We start from the raw sequence: 18,448 nt of genomic DNA, 5'->3' as shown, positions 1-18,448 counted from the left end.
AAATAATGTCCTGACATGGGACTCACTCACAATAACATCGGCAGAATAAAAATTCTGCCCAAAAATTTCTATAGTTTTTAATTTAATTATGGAAACCTCATCCCGCCTGTGGATGAGGTTTGCTAAAAAATCCAAAGGCCGCCTGGCTGATTCGCCTGCCATCCAAACATAAGGTTAGACAGGCAGCAAAAGATAGGTTTAAATTGATTGATTAAGAGCCTTAATAGACCTCTTAATTGTCGGCGGGTGTGCTGCCAACTCTCGCGTGCACCCACCGACTGATATATCACGCGAATGCACAATGATATCAGGATGCTTGCCTGACACCATTGCGCACTATTTTACGCCCGATCAGGTTGGGCGCGCACCAGCCCACAGGACGTAAATTTCTGCCCATTAAATTTCCAAAACTTACTTAAAGCAGGGACTTCCCGATAGTGTGACTAGAGTGTTTGAGCAACATTACAGGTAGTTGCTTGGTAGAGCAGAACTTGAATATTGCTGAAAAGAGAGACGTGCTGCCAAAGCTTTTCATCTTGTACTCGTCAGGACAAACACAAGAATGGCGCATTTCAAACAATCACAACAATTTATACAACAGGAGAAAGTGTGCTGATTGGTTGGCCAAGTCGACTCTGATTGGATGAGGTGTTGCCATGGAGAACTTTACATCTCCAAGCTCCGGGTAATTCAAACAAGGTGCAAAGCTTGAATATATTCCTTTGTTTGCACTCACAGCCAACTTAAGATAACCAATCAAGCTTGTAATGTGGCTTATGTAGGCTTGCTAGAAGTGACATACATTCATATGCAGGGACCTGTCCTCTGCAAACAAAAGCCAGTAGTCCTGCCTGACCCAATCCCTTGTTGCACTCAAAGCGCATCGTGCGCTATGCACTAGGAGTGCCACCAAAACATTTAAATATGCTGACAGTACATTTTTGTGCAAAATCAACTCATTTCAGCATGGGTCAAGTTGCTGTAGACATGACATTTTTCCACTTATTAGTGGAAGGTTAAACACTCTGCAACTTAATATATTCTCCTTAATCTCCATTGTGCACTAAAAATACAGCGACACAGTAGGCTCAAGATGGCTGAGCGTACTTAGAACTGGGCGATGTTGCCATATGGCAGTTCTGCTGAAGTTCACGGTCACACTTTTAGTAAAGAGAAACAAAAGTTAAAAGAGAACTCATCCCTCAACCTTCCACAAGTGGAGTTACTGTGACCCAGTAAAGGCAAGTCTGATCTGCAGGCTTCTCACAAATTTTAATTTTCTTACAATTTTCACGATAAAGATAATTTTTAAAAATAGTAGGCTGCAGATAATTTAAAAAAACATAAAGTCAGATTGACGGAGGGGAAACATCCCTGAGGTGATCGCGGGGGCTTCCTTCAATGCTCACGGCCCTCTCTTTGCATAAAAAAGTGCTCCCCCTCCCTGGGCTGCCACTGGGAGGCAGCCTCCGCAACCCAGCAGGAGGAGGTCGATCTGCCATTGGCAAAATGCCGATACCCAGCTGAAATAGCCCTTAATAGGGTATTGGAACATTTAAATTTACTTCCTGCCTCCTTGTGGCGTGCAGCCTGTCTGAGGCCAGTGCCACCATCAGTAAAATTCCCTGGCGGTGAGACATAGGCCAGGATTTCCCGGTTGGCAAACAGGGGGTGGGGCCCACTCGCCAATGCGTAAAATGACGCGGCATGATGTTGGGTAGAACTCCTGATGTCACCCTGCCCCATTTAAAGTTTCAGGTAGGTTGGGGCTCAGATAAATCAGCTGTGTGCCCGCCGACCTGTCAATGGCCAATTGAGGCCATTGATAGAGTATTAAACTAATTAATGGACCTGCCCGTCCAACCTTAAGGTTGGCGGGCAGGCCAGGAGCCCTGGCGGGCATTAGGAAAAGCATGAAACCTCATCCACCGGCGGGATGAGGTTTCATGTAGGTTTTTAAAAATGTAATTAAAGTGTACGTAAAAGTAATGGACATGTCCCAGTTCATGTGACAGTATCACACGAGGGGACATGTCAGGGAATTTTTTTTCTCTATTTTTCAGATTTTTTGTTGTAGAGCCGATCTCCCTGAGGCAGCACGTACCCTCAGGGAGATGAGTGCGCTCTTTTGTGCACATGCGCGAATCAGCGCACTCTCGGCTCAGGGAATCCCCTCCCCCTGCCTGCACAGGGAGTGCATAGTGCTTCCTGGCGGACGTGACGCTGGGCAGGCCATGATTGGTCCTCCCGCGTAAAATAGCAGCGTGTCCCCCATCAGGGGCAATGTTAGGAAGCACGCCTCCGCGCACCCGCTCTTAAACATCCCCTCAGTGGGGGGAAAATTCTGCCCATGATGTGGGAGCCAATCCAGCACAGCTCCCCTTGATTTTACCACCACCCCCACACTGTGATCTGGCAAAATTCTTCTCAGTGAATCATTGGGTTGTAGACCTTAGCTTACCCTTAACTTACTGGATGCCTAAGCGTTCAACTATCTCCCTCTGGCCCTAAGCAAATATTTGTTCACTGGACAGTAAAATTGATAGCATACCTATTCTAACCTTTAATTAATGGTTGTGCTGTAGATTCCTTGTTTAAACATTAAACATATTTTAATTTGTGTTTCTGGGGATCACAATGCACGATTAACCTGTGATCTGTTGCTTCTGGTGCTGGCAGCACAGGAACTTTGTGATGCTTACTAACTTAAATGCTAATAGGGTCCAGCTAGAGCAAAGCACACTGTTGAGTGGCTGCATTCCTGAGAAGGGAGCACAACATTGTGAGAAGCTAACACAAGGCTAGAGTTAAAGTTAGCTCGCTCTACTTAATGCCAGACTGCACCTCTTGCATGGGAGGCACATTGTGGCTGCAGCAGGTGCTGGAAGTTATTCTAAAAGTGGTTTTGACGTGGTATTACTCAATAATTGCACAATATGGCAGACAACGGGCTCCAGGATTTTTTGATGCTGCACTGGAGGTCTTGGTGCAGGAGGTTGAGAGGAGAGATGTCATCTATCCATTGGGCGGTCAGGAAGCCCACTAGGCTAACTTTGCAAAGGCAAATAACCATGAGGGTGGACAACAGAGATGGAGGCCTAAGAATCTGAATGGACTGCCACAAAAAATTCAATAACCTCACACTGAGTGTCCAAAATCAGTTAATGTATCTTCAAATGCCACATCATTCAAACATATTGCACTCACTGATACACTTCCCTCTCTCTTGCAGGACAAGGTGGCATATAACTGGAGGTGCCAGAACTTAACTGGCAGGAGGCAAGTGCAGCTACATGTCTTACCCTGCTGGAGGGAATGGTGATTGCCATCACTGGAGCAGCCGCTGCTGAGACTCTGGAGAGCAATTGGGCTGAAAACATCAACCTTCATACCTAATCCAACTTTTCACAACTCACTTCCTCTCAAGCCACAATCCTTCTCAATTACAAGCTATAAACAAAGTAAGCATGCACCCCTGGCTCCCCCTTAGAATAACTCTATCTTGCGTCTTTCTCCTTTCAGATACCCAAGAATTAAAAACCTGGCCAAGCAGTGCTGAAAGAGCAAGAGATGGAAGACTAGGAAGACACTGATGAAAAAGAAAACACTGTCACACACTCTCACACTGGCAGTCACCAGTTCAGATATTGACACTGTACTTACTTTAGTGGATAGCTTAGGTGCAGGATCTGGGGATTTGGATGGATCTGAATGGGAATTCAAGCAGTGATTTGGAGGGATTCGAATGGGAATTCAAACAACGATTTGGATGGATCTGAATGGGAATTCAAACAGCGATTTGGAGGGATTCAAATGGGCCTTTCTAAAGAGCTCAACAGGATTCATGTCAGCTTGCAGCTGAGGCCTACCAACAGGCACAGTGCATGGGGAATCCCAGAAACTCTCCCAGATATACCCTCTTGATGGTGGGGTGGAGGGTACAGAAGATCCACCGATTTTTCTCCTCCCAGAGACATTTAACAGAAAGGAGGCATTCAAACGAAGTGGAATCCCAATTTAATCAGGTCCATTTCCAAGTCATGGATTCCCAGAGGTTGGGAATCTCCTTCTCCACACTCTGTAACACCAGGAATTTTAGGGTTTATGTTCCAAGCTAAATCAAGCAATAAACAAGTTGAAATAATACCCCATTTAATTGTCAATGTTACTGGAACAAAAAGGCATTCTTTGTAATGGGTTCTTGTAGTTCATTGCAGTGTTTGTAATTCACTATGGCTGGCCTAAGGTAACATTGATATATATGCTAATTATGCTATTTCCTAGTAATCCCAGTAATCGACTGCGGCTTATAGTATAGTGATCGCCTAGCAGGTATTAATCTTCAGATAATGGAGAAGGAGGTCTTGTGATGCAGTGGGTACCTTCCCCACCTCTGAGCCAGAAGCTCCAAGTTCAAGTCTGACTCCAGGACTTGATAGCCATGGAAGGTGCACTCTTAACATGGCCAAGTAAGTTGATTGTCAGCTTCTAAATCCTTCCAATCCAGGTGCTGAGAGGAGGTGAGTCACCTTCTCTGCCAGAACCTGAAGAAGACAATGGCAAACCACTGCAGTACCTTATCAAGCATGACAGTGGACCAACACAAGGAAGTCCATTGTTGCCAGTACCCTCCTAGGACATGGTACCTGAGGTGGAGGAGGGATATTGGGCTGGATTTACTTGTAGTGTTGCAGCACCTGCCAGCAGGCCAGGAAGTTATCGGGGATTTGACACAGGTCTGAGGTGGCCTGCTGAACCTGATTGTGTGGCAGCAAGTTCATGAATGCAGGTGATATGGTCTTGCCACTGTTGTGGATCACAGAGTGGGGGTGGTTCTGATGTCGGGTCACCTGCTTTGCCTGATGGCTGTGCAGGAGCTTGCGCCATATTTAAAGGGCAGCCAACTCTGTATTAGAATGAGAAATCATCTTACTGGGATTTCTAAGAAAGCTCTCTGCAGTTTAAATCTTTAATATTTGAATTTCTGTTGGTCTAGCACAAAAAGACGTTCCAAAGTCCACAGAGAAGATTCCTGCACCATCACACAAGATCATTTGGCAGCATCAAAGTGAACGACTGAGGACTGAGATGTCACAGTCCAGCTGGCGTATCCCCTCCAGCGCTCAAGGATGAAGGACAAGGTGTATGATCCCTAGGCTGCCACTAACTCTCTATTTCCTTTCAGGCAGCCTCCTAAGTGTCCTCCCCTTATCTGGGATACCACTTCAAGGATTGGCCCCTCTGCACCTCAGTTCTGTTTTGTCCCTTTAAATTTTGAAATTAGTACCTCTGGTTTCCTGCCTTAGGCTCCGCCCCCTCAGACTGTCAGTCCAGCAAGTTTTTATACAGAGAAAATGCCAACAGGATCAATCCAATGCCCAATGACAGTCACCTGGAAGTTCAAAGGACTTTCACAGTAAGTCAAGGAAGCCACATATGTAAGTCACCAGCTTTCACTGGACGAGTTACTGAAGGCACAAAAGCCACATATAGGTTTCACTGAATCAGGGGGGCAGGATTAAATCCCATCAAATTGCATTTAAAATATATGCAAGTGGGTGATTAAGCACATCCATGAGTTTCCCACTGTTAGTGGGCGAGTTTATGTTTTGGTACCTTGTCACCACTGGCTTAATTGCTAACAGTTTTCCTCCTGCTGGAGGTCTGATATGCAGCCCACCATACAACTTTCCGTGCCCGCCCGCCATCTTGCCCACTCCAGCAGGTTCCATGTCCAGCCCATTGTCTCTCCCTAACCACTCATCAGTTGGAACAAAACAGGCTAAAGTAAAATATTTACTCTCTTTCCCAGACTCTTCATATATCCATAATATGGAATATGGGATACATTAATGCAACATTATGGCTTCACATTAGCATAGGTTTTAAGCACAAAATCATGAAGGCAGTTTTTCTCTTTTTTTAATACAAATAAGTCATAAAAATAGTTATAAAAGACACTTACATTTTTCATTTTCCTGCTGTACTCTGATACCCTGAATTAACAAAAGAGGCAAAATGATTAGTTAATATATGTAATGTGACATTGTTCGCTTATTAATGATTTTTTGGTCATACAGTTTATTCAAATTTGTACCAACAACAAATTTTTACAGGAAAAATTACATTCCATTGCTTCTCTTTCTTCCACCAGGCTATACTCAGTTAATAAATAAAACACTAAGATAAAAGCAAAATACTGCAGATGCTGGAAATCTGAAACAAAAACAAAAATACCTAGAAAAATTCAGCAGGTCCAACAGCATCTGCGGAGATGCTGTTGGACCTGCTGAGTTTTTCCAGGTATTTTTGTTTTTGTAATAAATAAAACAACTTGCTTTTATTCTGGGGATATTTTTGGGTAGGTTTTCCCCTTTTTCTTTAAACGTCATCTTACTTCTTCTTTCCCTGTCTGGCTTGTTACCTTGTAGCCGGAATTCAGGTATGAGATAGTCACTAATAAATTCAATAAGGAATTCAGATGGAACCTCTTTACTCAGAGTGTACTGAATATGATGGAACTCTACCACATGGAGCAGTTGAAGCAAATACCATAGTTGTATTTAAGGGAAGCTAGATAAGCACATGAGGGGGAAAGGAATAGAAGGGCATGGTGCTAATGTGAGTTGAAGAGGTGTGGGAGAAAGCTCAGGTGGAAATAAATACCGGTTAAATAGCCTGTTACCATACAGCAAAATTGATGCAATTCCATGGATTACCATCAGGTTTGAGTTATTTTTCTTTTAAAGCCATTGTATTAATAACATTTTGTATGAATTATGATCTTACATTTGAAAATATAAACTTTAGAAGCAGTGCTATTCTATTTTCCTTACAGTTAATGAATGATGCTGCATTTAAGACTCATTAGCAAGTGATTAACTACAACATTTCTACTACAATCTTACAACACCAGCATAGCCAAGGAGGTTACCCTATTCTTAATACTTATAGCAAAATTTTGTATTTAGGTTAAATGTAGGAGCACATTTTTCATTTCAGCATCATACAATGTGAAATATCTTTCCCTCATTAATATTTATGGTATTCTGGCATGCAGCAGGTTCAAATGAGGCATTCACAAGGGAATTAGACTGTTATCTGAAAAGGAGGAATGTGCAGGGTTATGGGAAGAAGGCAGGGGTGATTTGCTCATGGAGAGCCGATGCAGATATGACGAGCTTAATGGGTTCCTTCTCTGCTGTAATTCTGTGATTAGATTCTGTTCATTATATATTCACAAGAAGGAAGATAGCAACACTTGTCAAAAGATAGAATTTTTTTTATTGTGGGCTTCGCTGGCTGGGCCAGCATTTATTGCCATCCCTAATTGCCCTTGAGAAGGTGGTGGTGAGCTGCCTTCTTGAACTGCTGCAGTCTATGTGTGTAGGTAAACCCACAGTGCTGTTAGGAAGGGAGTTAGACTTTGTAGCAGTTTAATACAACTGAGTGGCTTGCTAGCCCACTTCAGAGGACTTTTAACAGTTAAGCACATTGCTTTGGGTCTGGAGTCACATGTAGGCCAGACCAGGTAAGGACGGCAGATTTCCTTCCCTAAAGGTCATTAGTGAACCAGATGGATTTTTACAACAATCAAAAACGGTTTCATGGTCATCACAGGACTTTTAATTCCAGATTTTTATTGAATTCACGGCAGGATTTGAACCCAGGTCCCCAAAAGCATTACCCTAGATCTCTGGATTACTAGTCCCGCGACGATACCATTACACCATTGCCTCCCCCTGAGGGGCTTGTCTTATCTGATATAAATTGTGTTACCTGATACAAATATATATCTAACCAATAAGATAATTCCATGAATAGAATATAAGTGGAAGGTAGTACATCAGTTAACCATGCTTTAAGCCTGGAAAACCTTGCAAGTTAAAGGACATAAAGGCTTCAATATTAAGCAGACACCCCCCGGTCCTCAACAGGGTTCTGAATGGCTGATAAATCCAACGCACAATCTGCAGACTCTGGCACATGGAATGGGCAGGTGGTGCTTGAAGGGTCAGGTAAATGAGATGTTGGGAGGTATCGGGCATTCTCTTCAACATTTCAAGTTCGCCTCTACATGCTCCTGATGAAGTCTCTTGATCTGTTCGGTGTCTTCCAAATGAATTTCACTGAGTCACAAGCCAGGGACTCTCATGAGTCAGAGGGGAAGTTTGACCTCTTCAGAGATGCTTTGAGGACATTCCTATTATATTTACACTGTCTTTCTGGGAGTCTCCTTTGTCGACTGAGTTCTGAAAAGAGCATTGCTTCAGGAATCTGGTGTCAGGCATACGAACAACATAAGATAAAAGCAAAATACTGCAGATGCTGGAAATCTGAAACAAAAACGCAAAATACTGGAAAAACTCAGCAGGTCTAACAGTATCTGCGGAGAGAAAAACAGAGTTAACGTTTCAAGTCCACATGACTCTTCTTCAGAGCTCTAAAGAAGAGTCATACGGACTCGAAACATTGGACAGAATTTTCTGGCTAACGTGCGGGTGACGGAGCCCACACATAGCGCTTAAAATGTCGTGTGCTGATGTCGTGCAAGCGTCCCGACGTCAGCGCACGACATCATGATATTTAGATGGGCGAATGCACTATGCAGCGCAACATGCGCCCGCCATTAATTAAAGGCCTCGTTAAGGCCCTTAACTTGCCAATTGAAGCCGATTTTGAGGAGCCCATGCGAACTTCGGCTCGGCACATGGGCCCAAAGGGCTGGCAGGTAAGTGATTTTTTAACAAACCTCATCCACTGGCGGGATGAGGTTTCATTTCAGCTTTAATAAAGTTTTTGTGCACTTCATTAACATGTCCCATCTCGTGTGACATTGTCACATGAGGGGGACATGTTAATGATTTTTTAATTTTTCTATTTTTAAACTTTGAAAACCTGTCAGCAATCTCCCTGAGGCAGCACTTTGCCTCAGGGAGATGAGTGCTCTTTCATGCGCATGCGCGAAAGAGTGCACTCTCACATTTGGGGAATCCCCCCCACCCACACAGGATAGTGCTTCCCATCAGGCAACATGCTGGGCGGGCCTTAATTGGCCCGCCCACTTAAAATGGTGGCGGGGCCCGTTTCGGCGGTGGCAATCAGCTGCCCACCTGCCGCCGAATCAGTCGGGCCCGCCCGCCCATCAAGAGCAAAATTCAGACCATTAACTCTGCCTTTCTCTCCACAGTTGCTGTCAGACCTGCTGAGTTTTTCCAGCGTTTTCTGTTTTTGTGTATGAATAACATACCCTGTCCAGCTGGTTTTGAGAGATGAGCACCTCGATACTGGGCAAGTTGGCCTGGGAGACAACACTGCTGTTGTACTGCCTTTTTTGCTACTAGATTTGGAGGATCTTGCAAAGGCACTGGTACCACATCTGGTTCATCTCCAGTGCTTTGAGGCACCTGCTGTAGGTTGTCAAAGTCTCCGAAGCATATAGGAGCATGGGGATCGCCGCTGCCCAGTAAACCTTCATCTCAGGTTTGAGATCCTTATCCTCAAATACGCTTTTCCTTAGTCAGTGGATGGCTGAGCTGGCACATTGGAGGTGATGATGAGTGTCATCATCTCTGTCTGTCTTCATTGAGAGGAGGCTCCCAAGATATGGGAAATGGTCCACATTTTCCAGGATCTTACCATTTACCTTAATTTTTGGAGGGAGGTGTTGTGATTTGGGAGCTGGTTGGAAGAGGACCTTAGTTTTCTGGGTTTTTAGAGAAAGGTCCATTTTCTCATATGCTTCACAGAAGGGATCGACAATGACCTGGGGCTTAGTTTCTGAGAGAGTGCACACACAAGCGTCATCTACACACTGAAGCTCAATGACTGTAGTTGGATTGACTTTGGTTTCAGATTGAAGGTGGGAGAGGGTGAGCAGTTCCCTGTCTGTTTTGTAGATTGTCTCCACGCCTCTGGGTAATTTGCTGGAGGAGAACAGCAGTATCGCAGAGAAGAAGATGGAGAAGAGGGTTGGCATGACGAGGCAACCTTGTCTGGTCCCAGTTTTCACTGAGATAGGGCATGTAGTGGTTCTATTGAAGAGGATTACAGCTTGCATGGAATAATGCATAAATGGAAAATGTCACACCAACTCTGTACTTTATGAATAGCACATTTGTCATTCAATTTGACATTTTCCAATGACACTCTACTGCTAGCAGACAATGCTATAAAGAGAAAGCTGCCTTTGGGCCTATTTGAAGGGGAATTAAGAAATGAAAAAGCAGTTTATGCTGGGCCTTAAGCTGTGAAACAAGCTGATCCACCCACAAAGCACTGAGTAAAGTGTTATGACAGCTTGGATTGCAGAGATAGCTTAGAGCAAATATTTTTTCTAAAGCCATAGGGTCACCTCAAACAAGCAAATAACAGCTTCTGTTCTGGTTAAGTAGGATTATTCAGCTCATATTACATGGAAACCTGCAACGTTTTTTCACTTTTTAAAGCCTTTTCAATTTCAGATACAATTTTTATACTAATGTTGCAAGTTGTTTTCTTTCAATTTTCTTACTTGCTCTTATTTTTGAGGTTGCAACAGAAGGTGATTCCATGACCGCTGGCAGCCCACATCAGGGCAGTCCATTGTCATGTGAATATTGGCAGATTGTGGGAGCAATCACACAGCCAAGCTTAATTCCATCCTCACCTTGCGTCCCACAACATTTTTCCTCCTTTACCCAATGGTGCTGGAGCAACTGTAATACTCCAGCATCACTCCAGCTCAGATCAACTAATTCTACATGGAGTGCTGATCCTACCTGAGATTCCCAGTTTTGTCAACTCAGGATAACACCCATGAGCACATTGACCTGTGAGCCATTAGCAGGGTCAGTGCAGACTTCAGAAAAAATGAGCAGATACATATTTTATAATGGGGATGAAATCATTTGTCCATAATTTTACCCATGAGTGTGAGTAGAAAACGGAATGTCATTATTTATGCTTTGTTGTCGCTAAAATTAGCAAAAACATAAATTTTTACCTCAAAGTAGGAGGGGTTTGGAATGATTCATTTCTGGTTTTCAACCTAGGCTCCTGTACTGTATAAGGTATGTTCTGATTATGATTCATGATGCGATTTATACACTTCATACACTGGGAGTTTTAAATTTCAAAACAAAATTTCTGTAATTCATTGCATATACCCTAGTTGTCATCTCTCCCAGTAGTCTGGATTCATTCAGTTCAGTTGTAATAATGAGGTTATTTGGCATCTCCCCAGGGCAATGGACTACAATGGGAGTGATGCCAAACTGCATCCTTTATAGTGAATGAGTTAACTGAATAGCTAAAGAGACTAATGAAGTGTAGAAATGCTGTGTTATTACATTCTAGATCAATTATGTAACTGTTCTGCTTTCTCTGTTTTTGTCTGTTGATTAATAACTGCATTCCAATAGAAAGGGAATTTAACAGACTTCTGATTTCATGGACGCCACTTAAGCATCAAATTCAAACATGACAAAGGCACACACAGCCCAAACAATCTACAAAGTTGTCCTTACTAAAATCTGAGGACTTCCCCAAAGCTGGGTGAGCTCACTTACAAACAACGGCCTGACCTAGTCATAATAACGGAATCATACTGATAACCAATGTCCTAAAATCCTCCATTACCATCACAGGTGCATCCTGTCACAATGACAGGACCTTTGCAGATTGGTTTACAGTCAGAGGGGAGTTGCCCTGATGTTCTCAAAATTAATTTATTGGTTCTGGTCAAACAGGGTAGAGTTTTTGGTCTGGAATATAAGTTGGTGGGGTGGGGGGGTGTGATTTCCACTTGGGGTAAGGACATGCACCTGACCCTACCAATTATCCGTGCCACCTGTTTTGTCTAATTCCATCATGCCCCCCCACCCCCATGAGACCATCCGCTATCTGACCATGACCTTAAACATGCCACTCTACCACACCCCAATACCTCCTCTGACTGTGACTGTCTCCTCCAGTGCCCAGTACCCTCACTTCAATCCGAACCACTGACAGCACCAACCTCACCCTTCAGGACCATCTCTCTCCTGTCATCACTGCCCAGAAACCCCCTCACCCATTCATAGGATCACCACACTCAACAAGACCCCTCCCTCCCTCCCACATCCCTGCACCTTCACCTTCCCTCCCTGCCCTGGACTCCCTCCCTCCCTTATCCAGCCTCCCTGCCCTCTGCCACCACCAGGAAAAAAAAGTGGCTACTCACTCCAACTCCAGCAAGCTGACTACCTCGCCTGCTGCACACCACTTATATGGAGTTGTAAATCTGAAAGCATGTATTACTTGCTCCCTAATAAGCTAATTAGGAAAGGGAACTTAATTCTGGCAAGCCAGCCTTTTAGTGAACATGCATGGTTTGCAGATGCATGCAAGTACACTTCCCAACACTTGCCGTTGGAAAGTTCAGCGCACTTTCAAACTTCCCTGAACTTAATTGCGAAAGTTCATTCTGCCATTGTGAAACTGATTTTTGGCCTCCTGCTCAATTAAGTTCCCCTGGCCTCCTTGCTTCTCACTTCTGGGAGCAGCACAAGATTCCACCCAAAGGCACAAAAGTCTTCATTCTGATCACTGCCTACCAATTTCCCTCAGCTTATTCCTCCAATTTGAACACAACTTGGAAGAAGCACTGACTTTAGCGAAAACAGGATGTACTGTTAGGATTCACATAGAGACCAATACCTTTTAAAAGGCGAGATTCAAACTTCCAGTTAATAGCCAAATGGATAACACAACAAGATGTCAAGTTTTAAGATGTTTAACAAACACACTAAAAACACTATTGACTAAACACTGTTTTTGTAGACAAGATACACTTGAAACTACATATCAGAACTTCTAATACAACTGAAAAAATATCACAATCATGTATAGGTTACACTGTCTTTTAAGCAGACATTCAGTTCTCCCAGAATCAGTCCAAATTGATTCTTAGCTTCCAAGGATTTACTTCCAATCTTTTCCTTTCCTAGCCTGGAAACTTTTCACTCCAGAACCATCTTTCATTGTGTAAGTTTTCCTGGAGGCCTCCCTCTTGAGCTAAAGCTGGCAAATCTTCCAGCCTCATTTTAACTCCCCACAAATTTGGTGTTTCCAATCTGAGTGCAAGCTCCCACCCACGTTCCTTCATGGTGAACCATCGAAACAGTTGGTCTCTAGCTGCTCTCTCTCTCTTCTGGATCCTGGAAGACTAACCTTGTCTGAGTTTTTTGGGATATCTTAGAAACCCTTCCCATGGCAATGTGAATCACATGGGCCTTGTATCCAGGTAGAATTCCTGATTGTCTATCCTTGAGAACCCAAACTCTTTCGTCCTAGAACTAAATGGACAGTTTAAAGGACAACTGTTCACAATCAGACATCCTCAACATCTTTCTGGGACTTCAAAGACTCAAAGTCTATACACTGACTTGGCTCCAACACCTTGCACCTTCTTCCCAGTAAAACACTCTGGACCCCTTTAATCTCTAATAATCAACCAACCAGGTTCGCTGTCAGGCAGGCTTTCACCTTTACCTAAATTAAAGACATAGAGAAGAATTTATCATTTTTGAGGCAAAGTATGGTGGTGGGCATGTCTCACTTTGCATTTCCTGCTGGGCAGTGTGGTGGGAATGCATGTCTGATTTCACACTCAGAAGCTCACTAATTATGCTTAGACAAGTTTCTCTCTGAATCACATGGTGGGTTGGGAACTGATTCATCCTGCACCACTGTCACCTAATGGGTGCGAAAGTCTGGGCGCCATATTTCAATGCCACAGTCACTCTCTCCAGCCCAGCTTTCCAAACAAGACAGCTTGATAAAGCGGCATCAAAGAAGAGAGCTGCTCCAAAGTTTAACAATGACTCCATGGAGGTGTTCAACAATGGTGTGTGGCAACACCAGGATATTGTCTACCCCAAAGATGGCTTGAGGAATCCCACCAACCTCACTTCGCCTGCCTGGGAGTCCATTGTAAGGGCGGTCAGCACATTGGGCAACCATCCTAGAAACACAATGCAATGTAGGAAGAGGATAAATGATCTCACCCGCTCCGCCAGGGTAAGTCAGCCCTCTCCTCACTCCAATCTCACACTCTCATAACGGCATCTTCCACCAAAAGCATTACACTGCTCAGGGGTGTCACACAGTATTATCAGGGGATACATCGCCACTGTTGGTCTCACGGGCACTTTAATATCACCAGCATCTCATCTACCATGCTGCACAAACACCAACTTCAGCCCTTACTGGGAAGGGCTCAGCACAAACAATAGGCATGCATGCTTCCCAACTTCTCCTCCATCTCTTCTCATCAAATTCCATCTATTTGTCTTCATCCATACTAAGCTTGTGCACAACAAGAGGGAGAGATCCCAGATCAGAGGTGGGAGGGCCGATATTGAGGAGCTCATGAAAGTTGAGGAGGCTGCTGAGTTGGAAGGGGGCCACAGGATCACTCCTGTGGGGAAGGTGAGATCAACATCTCCCAGCAATCCAGTACTGATGAGCCCTCCATGAGTTGATCACATCTTGACATTCACAGTGAGTGACTACAATGTTGCATTCAGTCTGTTCATTAGATAAATCTACCTGCTCTCCCTTACAGGCACCAGCAGGTCCAGGCACACCTCCAAACTCAATGTAAGCCTCAGTCCCCAGGTCACCCCAGGAAGCGGAGGATCCACTAGAAGAAGACCCATCACCTGTACCATCCACCAGTTCAGAGACAACACCTCACTGGTTCCTAGTTATAGAGTAGGCTCGGGGTCACAGTCTGGGGAACATCTCATAGACATATCTCCACAGCAGTCAGAGGTAGTGATAGCCCAGATCTTTGACACTCAGAGGGCTGCTGGAAATCAGGCACCTGCCGAGTCCAAGTCAAATGATGAGCCTCTAGAAACATACTGGGGAGGCAAAGACAGGCAGCAGAAAATCAGGTAAAGTTGTGAGAGGTAGTCAACAGACTAGAGCAAAGGATGGAAGAGTCTGCCTGTGTTCTGTTTGATGCCATGGATCCAACATGCAAGCATCTCGCGGTCTCCATGAGAAGGTTGGCAACCAATTTGGAGACCTGGAGACTGGAGGCCAGTTGGAACGGCAGCAGGAGCAGAGCAGAGTGAATCTGGGGGTGAATGGCACCAGCAGGGTTTCTCAATAAAAGCTTGAGGGTCAAGGCCCAAATCGAGCCAGTTGGAGCAGCAGCCAACCCCAACAGGAACCCTTCCCGGTTTCAAAAAGGCTGACGAAAGTGACATCAGCGCAAAACAGAGAGCTGATTGGTAGGTAGTGGGTAAGTTGTTTTTCTCCACTTTAAAGCTACATTAAGGAAAGGTAAGAGTTCTAGCTTTTTTAAAAAAGAAATAAACTTAAATAATTTTCTACTTGGCTTAAATTTAGGATAATAATATTTTAACTAAAGGTGTTGCAGGAGAGCTCAGTCCTGTGTGTTGCATGGCCTGCAGTATGTGGGAAGTCTTAGAAGCTCATGGCAGCCTGGATGACCACATCTGCAGGAAGTGCCATCGGTCTGACCAGCTTGAACACCGGGTGTCGGAGCTTGAGTGTCGGCAGGAGGCACAGCAGTACATCTGCAAGGCTGAGAGTTACTTGTATAGCACATTTTTAGACGTGCTCACCTTGCGCACCTAAGGAAGTGCAGGCGGAGAAGGAATGGGTGACCAGCAGTCAGAAGAAGGGAGGCAGGCAGGTGGTCAAGAAAGCCCCAGAGTGCATCTCATTCAAGAGCAGTTTTTTCCCCGTTGGAAAACAGTGAAAGTGATGGTTCCTCTGGGGAGTGCAGCCAGAGTCCAGCTGCACAAGGGGAGAGGAGAAAGAGAGGAAGGGCAACAGTGGTAGGAGGCTCAATTGTGAGGGGTACAGACAGGCATTTCTGTGGCCACAGAAAAAAAAAGCGTGAGAGCAGTGAAGCAGATAAAACAGCCCGAGAGGAGGGAACAGATAAAACAGTTAGTGGTCCCCCAGAGTGGGACTGGGAGGCAGTGGAACAGCAGCAGCAGCCTTGGTAAGATTTAAAAAGAGTGGCAGCTAAGAGACCAGAGATTTAAAAAGAGCAGGAGCTGGACTCAGGGCTGATAGGGGCACAAGGACATCATGACTCAAAAAGTGACACCATGCAGAGGAGGCAGGTGATTGGTAAGTAGGGTCAGGTGAACACTTTTACTTCTTCTAATTAAACTGCTGCAGTCCATTAGCTTAAACAAAATAAGGTGAGGACTTTGGACTGTAGTGGGAGTGTCTGGAGTGGATAAGGCCCCTAACATAATTAGTATTCTTTAAAGGGAGTAACTAATGAGCTTAATCTAGAAGGAAGTTGTGGCAACAGTTTGCACCCACGATATGCTCCTCCTGCGCTATGTGGGAAGTCATGGACACTTCCAGTGGCCCTGGCGACCATGTGTGCAGAAAGTGTGTCCAGCTGCAGCTACTGGCTAACAGCATTTCAGAGCTGGAGCTGGAGCTGTGGGTGGATTCATTGTGAAGCATCTGCGATGCTAAGCTATCGTGGACAGCACGTTCAGTGAGGTGGTCACACCACAGGTAAAGACTGAACAGGCAGAAAGAGGATGGGTGGCCACCAGGCAGAGTAGAGGAAGGCAGATAGTATAGGAGTCCCCTACGGCTGTCCCCCTCTCCAACAGGTATATCATTTAGATACTGTTGCAGGAGGTGACATCTCAGGGGAAAGCAGCAGGATTCAAGTACATGGCACCACAAGTAGCTCTGCTGCACAAGAGGGGAGGAAGAAGAGTGGCAGGGCTATAGTGATAGTGCACTCAATAGTATGGAGAACAGACAGGCATTTCTGCGGCCGCAAATGAGACTCCAGGATGGTATGTTGCCTCCCTGGTGCCAGGGTCAAGGATGTCTCGGAGAGGCTGTAGGGCATTCTGAAGGTGGAGGGTGAACAGCCAGTGGTTGTGGTACATATTGGAACCAATGACATGGGTTAAAAAAGGGATGAGGTCCTACAAGTTGAATACAGGGAGTTAGGATGTAAATTAAAAGTAGAACCTCAAAGGTAGAAATCTCAGGATTACTACCAGTTCCACATGCTAGCGAGAGTAGAACTAACAGGATATACCAGATCGATACATGGCTGAAGAAATGGTGTAGAGGGGAGGGATTCAGATTCCTGGGACATTGGGACCGGTCTTGAGGAAGGCGGGACCAGCTGCAGGATGACCAAGGATGGGAACTGAACATCCAGGGGTATTCAATATTTAGGAAGGATAGAAATATATGGAAAGGAGGTGGGGTAGCATTGTTAGTAAAGGAGGAAATCAATGTAATAGTGAGGAAGGATATTGGCTCAGAAAATCATGGTGTGGAATCTGTTTAGGTGGAGATAGGAAACACCAAGGGGCAGAAACAGTTGATGGGGGTTTTCTAAACAGTAATGTAACAGTAAGGGAAGTCATTAAGCAGGAAATTATAGACAAATGCAAAAAGGGAACAACTGTTATCATGGATGACTTTAATCTACATATAGATTGGAAAAACCAAACTAGCAATAATGTTGTGGAGGAAGATTTCTTGGAGTATGTATGTGATGGTTTTTTAGACCAATACGTTGAGGAACCAACTATAGAGCAGGCTATCCTGAACTGAGTATTGTGCAACGAGAAAGAATTAATTAACAATCTTGTTGTGCGGGGTCCCTTGGGCAAGAGTAACCATAAAATGATAGAACTGTTCATTAAGATGGAGAGTGAAGAAGTTGAATCTGAAACTAGAGTCCTGAATCTGAATAAAGAGAACTACGAGGGTATGGGGTGCGAGTTGGCAATGATGGATTGGGGAACCTTACTAAAAGGGTTGACAGTGGATAGGAAATGGCTAATATTTAAGGAACGTATGCATTAATTATAACAATTATTCATACCTGTCTGGTGCAAAAATAAAACAGGAAAGGTGGCTCAACCATGGTTTACAAAAGAAATTAGGGATAGTATTAGATCCAAAGAGGAGACATATAAAATTGCCAGAAAAAGCAGCAAGTCTGAGGATTGGGAGCAGTTTAGAATTATCAAAAGTGGACAACAAAATTGATCAAGAAGGGGAAAATGGAGTATGAGAGTAAACTTGCAAAGAGCACAAAAGCTGAATGTAAAAGCTTCTAGAAATATGTGAAGAGAAAAAGATTAGCGAACACAAACATAGGTCCCTTACGGTCAGAAACAGGGAAAATTATTGTGGGGAACAAAGAAACGGCAGAAGAATTGAACACATATTTTGGTTCTGTCTTCACAAAGGAGGACACAAATAACTTCCCAGTAATGTTAGGGAACCAAGGGTCTAGTGAGAGGGAGGAATTGAAGAAAATCAGTATAAATGACAAAAGGCGCTAGAGAAATTAATGGGGTTACAGGCTGAAAAATCTCCAAGGCCTGATAATCCCCATCCCAGAATACTAAAGGAAGTGGCCCTGGAAATATTGGATGCA

The 18,448-nt window shown here is 44.3% G+C and overlaps 1 protein-coding gene across 15 annotated transcripts in view; it reads right to left on the bottom strand.

The window, feature by feature from the left end:
• The window catches only part of LOC121287879 (LIM and calponin homology domains-containing protein 1-like), a 518,147-nt gene that overhangs the window by 186,020 nt on the left and 313,679 nt on the right, over nucleotides 1-18,448 (bottom strand). For 14 of the 15 annotated variants that reach the window (XM_041205922.1, XM_041206441.1, XM_041206524.1 and 11 more), the window contains exon 5: nucleotides 5,966-5,996. The exons of the other annotated variant lie outside the window; for it this stretch is intronic. In XM_041205922.1, the coding sequence (XP_041061856.1) occupies nucleotides 5,966-5,996 (31 nt within the window). The remainder of the gene's footprint in view (nucleotides 1-5,965; nucleotides 5,997-18,448) is intronic. 15 annotated transcript variants of the gene reach the window in all.

This window comes from Carcharodon carcharias, chromosome 1 (assembly GCF_017639515.1).
Source record: "Carcharodon carcharias isolate sCarCar2 chromosome 1, sCarCar2.pri, whole genome shotgun sequence".
In the NCBI taxonomy this organism is placed as follows: domain Eukaryota; kingdom Metazoa; phylum Chordata; class Chondrichthyes; order Lamniformes; family Lamnidae; genus Carcharodon; species Carcharodon carcharias.
This window is presented reverse-complemented; position numbering and strand designations above follow the sequence as displayed.